Source organism: Amphibalanus amphitrite, unplaced genomic scaffold (genome assembly GCF_019059575.1).
Source record: "Amphibalanus amphitrite isolate SeventyFive unplaced genomic scaffold, NRLGWU_Aamphi_draft 001226F_arrow, whole genome shotgun sequence".
Classification (NCBI taxonomy): Eukaryota; Metazoa; Arthropoda; class Thecostraca; order Balanomorpha; family Balanidae; genus Amphibalanus; species Amphibalanus amphitrite.
In genome coordinates, this window is record NW_024882720.1 from 23,130 (window position 1) to 30,233 (window position 7,104).

Below are 7,104 nucleotides of genomic sequence, written 5' to 3' on the forward strand. Positions count from 1 at the left end.
CCAGCGACTTACATCCGTGAATAGGATACATGTATATTCATTTGCCGCATCTGCTCTGACTCGCATCAGGACATCCAAACGATGCATTTTGCATTACAAGATAGTAAACGTAGGAAAGCATTAGCAAGACCGGTCGAGCGCCACTCAACGTCAACACAGAGTGGCATGGATATTGCCGTGTTAGTCACTGTACATAAGCCAGTTAATTGAAAATAACACATCAAACAACTATGTGCTGGCGCCAGGCAGACAAGTGTGCCCGACAGACAGACAGACAGAGCTCCAGAGATATCCAGTTACAAAACATGAAATGAACAATTGCAAGACAACTCTACTCACACATCAAATGTCTCGCTAAAGAACCGTTAGCCTATCTGTTACGGGCGGCTGTGACCGCCCGTTGTGGCATGCCTGGCGCCGCCCGTGGCGCCTCCCCGGCTGGCCGCGCCCGGCGCCGCCCCTGCCGCGTGGCCCTCGGGCGGGGTCGAGGGCTGGCCCTGGCTGGGCGGTCGGCGGCCCGGGAGAGGCAGGGAGACCGTGGTTACGAGCGGTTGGCTCTGGGGTTCTTGTTTGGGCCTCTGCCGATAATACAGTAAAGCATCGAGTCTGAGTGTGTTCAGCTCCCGCAACATTTGGCGCGGTCGGTAGGACCGGCGACGGCAACGGTGAGTCTGTTGTGTTATTATCGTTTGGCATGATTGTGTTTAGACTGTAGCCGATTAACTAATGGCCGGAGCCGAGCGGTCTGCTCGGATCAGTGGTGGATGAGGGGACGGTAGGGTTACCGCAGGCATTTTTCGGGGCGGTTAGCCTTGATTATTTATTATTATTATTTAGAGACTGAGTAGTATCGCAGGCGGTTAGCCTGTGAGACAGCGTCGTGCTTTTTTGATAGGGTAAACGGCTATTGCCTCTGTTGGATGGTGTCGCACTCGACTATGCGCGGCCCCTGTATGAGACAGGTAAAAGTTATTGAAACATAAAGGAGGAAACACTGATACGGAACGAACATCGAGTGGGTCGGTAGCATTAGCCTAGCGTGACGCCGAAACTGAGCGCGCGATGCTCCAGGACACAGTAAGTCAGCTTCAACAGGAGGTTGGGCAGCTGCAGTCGTCCTTGGAGGCACTCACTGTTGCTCGTTTCAGCCCTGATACGTCCAAAACTAGCGGGTGTTACGGGTGTGGTGCTCCTGACCATTTTCGGCGGGACTGCCCAGTGGGGCGTCTTGGTCAGCTGAGGTCCGGGACACCGGGGTCACAAAGTTGAGGTGTCCCTCGTGAGGAGGGGAGGCCGCAGTCGAGGTGGGTGCCCGTTAGTCGCTTCCAGCGCTGACCCACCTCGACCGATGTGTCTTCTCGATCCGGTTTTGCGGCAGAACAGGAGCGTGACCGGCCTATTATGTGACTAGGTCAGGATGTGTGTCAAAGGTTTCAGGCGGGAAATCAAATTTGGTCCCTCCTGATCGAAACCGAAAGTAGTGGAAGACCCTGTTACATCAAGTAGGGTGGGTGGGCAGATATTGACTTGTGCTGCTAAGAAGTGCTCGGGAACCAAAAGGTGATTGTATTTTTAAGTTTCAGATGGACCCTACGCGGCTGGAGCTAGACAGCCTCTGGACGGCTGTTGCCGAGGAAAGGGCCGAGCGCGAGCGACTGGAGGAACAGCTTCAGGGTCTCCTCAGAGGGCTCTCGGGAGGTGGTATGCCTTCCGCGGACGCCGGGCTGCCGCTGATCGTGCAGCAGGACGCGGAGCTGACTGAGGTGGTGACGGAGATGCCGTCCTCCGCACTGTGGTCGTCGCCGGCGCCGTCGGACTCGGACCTGGTGGAGGTGGTGGTGGAGGTCCCACCCGCGGATGGTGGTGCCGCGGGTGAAGCCATGTGGGGGACGCAGCCAGATGGAGAATCGTTCCCGTCTCCTGACAGGAGACGCCCGGGAGACGGCGAGGAGGGCGGCGGACGACCACCCGTATCTCCGACCGCCGCCATCCTGGCGGAGGTTTCAGTCGGGGTCGACGGTGCCGACATATTGGGCGAGATTCTGGGCGACCCGATCGACACGGACTTTGGCTTGGGGGACATCGCTGAGGGGTCCGGCGGTTCGCCGGAGGCTGGTCCGCCGGGGTCCGCCGTGCTCTTAATAGGAGATTCTATGCTGAGCGGGGCGGACTTCCGGTGTGACCCCCCTCGGCGCCTGTCCGTGTGCGCGGTCCCCGGGCTGACTCTGAGCCGCTGGCTGCGGTCAAGCGCGACCGAAGTAAGGGCGTGGGTCTGTGGGAAAGGGGAGCTGACGGACCTCCAAGTCATCTTATGGCTGGGCGGTAATGACGTTTACCCAAGGGGGGCCGCCTTCGACCCGGTCACGGTGGTGGCGACGCTGGGGCGGCTGAAGGAGACCATCATCGACACCCGTAGCCTTGGTTGCGCCGTGACCATCCTCGGCGTGACGCCGCGGCCGGCCCGCGACGGTGGCAGAGTGTGGGAGTCCACCCCGGCCTTCTGGCTCGAACGGGCGCTGTGCGAACTGTGCCGCGAGACCGACTCCACTTTCGTCGCGCTCGGCCGACGCCTCTGCCGGCGGGAGGGGAGGAAACGGCGCTTTAAGATGGACGGCAGGTTCTTCTCGGCTGACGGGGTCCACCTCAGCGCCGCCGGCTACCGGCGACTGATGGGCTACCTGCCGGGGTGGCTCAGGCGCGGCCGACGCTAGGCGGCATGTGTGAGGGCGCTCGGGACGGTGTGTATGAATGTATGATTCGAAGTTGTCGTTTTTGTTGTTGTTGTGTTTTGTTGAGGCTGTTTTTGGTGTGGTTGTCATGCGGGGGGTCACTCGTGCTCGTGGGATGACTCGTGCTCATGTGGGGGAGGGGTGTTACGGGCGGCTGTGACCGCCCGTTGTGGCATGCCTGGCGCCGCCCGTGGCGCCTCCCCGGCTGGCCGCGCCCGGCGCCGCCCCTGCCGCGTGGCCCTCGGGCGGGGTCGAGGGCTGGCCCTGGCTGGGCGGTCGGCGGCCCGGGAGAGGCAGGGAGACCGTGGTTACGAGCGGTTGGCTCTGGGGTTCTTGTTTGGGCCTCTGCCGATAATACAGTAAAGCATCGAGTCTGAGTGTGTTCAGCTCCCGCAACATATCCGTGTGGCTTTGATCACAAGGCAATGAAAATAAGCCAGTTAAGGGTCACAACTCACAAATCCTGCCCAGCTTGGAACTGGAGAGCACAACAAAGTACAGCCCATCGCTCAAGTACTGACCGGTTTCACATCACAAAATGACACTTCACATTATTTACACTCTGTTTCACATTCACCCGGCGAACTCGCGCACCTTCCGCGCTTCCCGCAGTTCATCCGCCAGTGCGCGCAGCTCCCTGTTCACATGGCCGAGGCGGATTAAAGTCCTTAGGCGCACAAACCGCCGGATCACGCGCGTGTCCATAGAGCCTGTCTCAGCAGCGAGGCGCTCCACCAGGCTCTCCACCACTCGCGGCGCGCGGGAGATGTATTCCGGCTCCAGATGGTGGGTGGTGCAGAACACAGCCTCCATCGCACGGAACCGAGCCAGCCACTCTGCACTGGGCACGCTGAGGCCGCCTTGGCTGATGGTGGGGTCAATGCGTCGGCACTTGGCCACCACATATCCGGCCGCGTGCGCCAGGCCGTACTGTTCGGCAGAAACACCCGTTTCTGGGTCCAGCGGCGAGCTGGTGGCCGCCCGGGCCCGGGCCGAGGGAGGCCGACTGGCCGTCGCCAGCAGCGACTCCGCCTCCTGTAGGTCCCCTGCCATCCCATCCGCCGCGGAGTCCTCCAAAAAGCCGTCCAGGACTGCCCGCTCCAGGTCACCGGAGTCGAGCTCGTTGGAATATACGTCGCTGGTGATCGCTGAAGTGGCAGGAGCGGCGGCGGCCCTGGGGCTGGAGGCAGTGCCAGCCCCCGACAGCGGGTTCAAGCCCAATCGGAGCGCCAGCATCAGTCAGGTTTCTGACCCGGCACCGCGCCTCACTGGGGCTTGGATGTAAGCAGGCGCCTCCTTTTCCCCGCACCAGGCCAAAGAAGGACTCCAGCGGATCCTGATTGACTCGTCCAGTCAGTACGTAGCTGCCGGGGGCGGGGCCGAGCTGGGCCGTGACGTCCTTTACCAGGCCGCGCATGCTGGCGATCGTGACGAGGAACCCTTTTTGGAAGGGGAAAAGGGTCCTCTTGCCGATGAACCGCAGCCTCATGGCTTCCTCGAGGTCAGAGAGGGCCTTGTGGTGCTCCGCGCTGTCGCCACTCATGCCGCGCCGCAGCTTCTTGGCGTCGGCTAGGTTCTGGCCGTTGAGGGCATCCAATACCCTGTCCATCACACGGATGAACTCCGCCTCTTCGTGACGGCCGAGGAAACGTTGCGCCGCTGTCGCCACGCTGTTGCTCAGCAGCTGCACAGCCGGGCGAACACGCTGGCGCGCCTGCCCCTTCACCTGGAAAATGTAGTCCAGTTCAATAAAATAAAAATTGCGATGCCACAATACCTGGGCAGTGGGCAATTTCGTCATTTATCACATGCTATGAGAATGGGGCATTAGGGTGATAACGCTAGAAATATATACTGCAATGGCACATTATTAAAAATAAAATAAAATAAATTACATCGGCGAAAACCATGATGGGATGCCGCAGAGGTCTGCGATACATAAGTCTACCGGGCCACTGAAAAACCACGCTCACACAGAGCTGTGTCACTCACCGCTACATGGCTCTGCAAGCCCAGCTTCGGTAGGAGCTTGAACTCGCGCCCACCATCGATGGACAGCACTTCAGTGAAGAAGGCCCGATCCAGCCTGCCACCTCCTGGTAGAACCAGCCCTTCGTCCAGCAGGTGGTTTCTGGCCAGCTTTATCATGTGCGGCGTGTCAGCGAACACCCACACCTGCCTGGAACGTTAGATAGATTCATTAATTCATCTGACAGATAACAAAACAAAGAATTTACTACAAGCCAGTGTTGCCGTTGGGAATTTTCGACATGTACCAGATTATGAGTGAAAATGTACCAAAACGAACCTATTTCGTACCATATGGGGTATGCCAATGTACCAGGTTATGTACCATTGTATAAAACAGTGGCGCACCCAAGGGGGGGGGGGGGCCCTGGGGCCCGGGCCCCCCCCCTCCTCGGGTATTTTTAGGAGGCCCCTGAACCTGATCAGAGCTTCGGGTACTTTTAACTCGGGTACTGATCAGTGCTACCGACAGGAGGTCCTTTGGTCAATATAGGAGGCCCTGTGTACCAGCAGGAGGCCCCTTGACAAATAAGAGGCCCTCTTTACAAATGGGAGGCCCCTGTTCAGATAGGAGGCCTGGGCCCTCTACTAACAGGAGGCCCTCTGTACAAATGGGAGGCCCTCAATATCAACAGGAGGCCCCATGTACAGATAGGAGGCCCTCTGTGCCTTCAGGAGGCCCTTTGCACGCATGGGAGGCCCCCTCTGTACATGAATGGGAAGCCTTTGTGCACATGGGAGGCCCTCTGTACAAATGGGAGGCCCTCTGTAGCAACGGGAGGCCCCCTTGACAAATATGAGGCCCTCTGTACCAGCAGGAGGCCCCCTGGGCAACTCAGAGACCCTCTAAACGAGCAAGAGGCCCTCTGTACAAATGGGAGGCCCCCTGTACAGATAGGAGGCCCTCTGTTCCAACAGGAGGCCCCCTGGAAAAATATTAGACCCTCTTTTGCAAATGAGAAGCCCCCTGCACATATAGGAGGCCTCCTGTACAACTGTACAACAGGAGACCCCCTGGAAAATTGACAAACAGAGGCACTCTGTACCCACAGGAGGTCACTGGACGAATAAGATGCCCTCTGTACAAACGGGAGCGCTCTGTACACGTGAGAGACCATCCGTACCAACAGGAGGCCTCCTTGACAAATCAGAGGCACACTGTAGTTTGTACCAACAGAAGGCTCTCTGTACGATAGGAGGCTCCCTTTACATACCTATAGGAGGCCCTCGGTACCGGCAGTAGACCTCTGGTGCTGGACAATCTGAAGGCCATGATGCCATCTGTACAAATTAAAGGTAGTGTGCCACCTTTGAAAGATTTCCCATTTTATTTTTCCTAGGATAAGAAGCTTCTGTTTTTACCTAATATCGCAAAAAAAAATCAAAAATGGGCCTGGAATAGTGCCTTTTTCGCCTAAAAGTTTTTCGGTTTTTAGATATGTATAACAACTGTAGTGGGCTCACCTGCAAACAGGCGTCGGGCAACAATCGCGAATGCGGCGCATTTGTGACAATAAGCGAAGGTCATTATAGTGTTACGACCATACGACGTACGGGAATGAGTTATCAGCTGTCTAATCGTAGACAACACAATGTCGAGCCTTAAACTGTAAGCCCGTATTGGTATTGTTTCTTTTATTTGGCTGTCGAACATTATTTATGGTTTGAAATATGATTTTATGTAAAATAATTGATATGAAAAAGCCGTCTTATAAGTTATGACCCCATTTCACCACACGCAAGTGGCAGAAATGACAATGATCAGCTGACGCATTTTTCTTGGCCGAAGTCAGAGCGCGCGGCCCGACGCACCACGCGTATTTGGAAATTCCGACCTCGACGAGCATCAGAAGCCACCTAACAGGCGTGTTCGAAACCGCAGGAGATGATGATGAACGGGTTTATCGAAACTTGATTGGATGAGCATATCGGTAATAGCGATTTCAGTGTGTGCATTTATTGTTCATAGTGGTGTGAAATGTGGTTGGGGTACGACCGACAACCCGTCGGGGCGAATTTCGCACTGGGGTACTCAAAATTTGAAGAATTTAAGACGTTTCCATGAGTTTTGAAGGTATGGATAAGTTCTAAAAATCCGGTTCTCCTTATCTGGGCCATTAACTCCATACGGTCCAAGAAAGCTGGCACACTACCTTTAAGGGCCCTCTGTACACATTATTACTTAAACCGTTTTCCTCTAATTGAAAAAGTTGTTAGTTCATTTCTACACAGACATTGTTCAAATCTTGAAGTGCCCTCAATTTTGCGATTTAGTAGCATCTTTTTAATGACCTTCGCGTCAGCTGAATGTTTACGTTTAACGGCCTTGTCCTTCGGAATTTGGATC

General features: G+C 56.2%; 1 protein-coding gene across 1 annotated transcript; it reads left to right on the forward strand.

Annotated features, from left to right (window-relative positions):
* Nucleotides 1–630: 630 nt before the first annotated feature.
* Nucleotides 631–2,779, forward strand: LOC122371281. Its single transcript, XM_043347463.1, has 2 exons — nt 631–665; nt 1,584–2,779. Exon 2 carries the CDS (start codon nt 1,584–1,586, stop codon nt 2,709–2,711), a length of 1,128 nt encoding a protein of 375 aa, XP_043203398.1. The 5' UTR covers nt 631–665; the 3' UTR covers nt 2,712–2,779.
* The last annotated feature ends 4,325 nt before the right edge of the window (nt 2,780–7,104 follow it).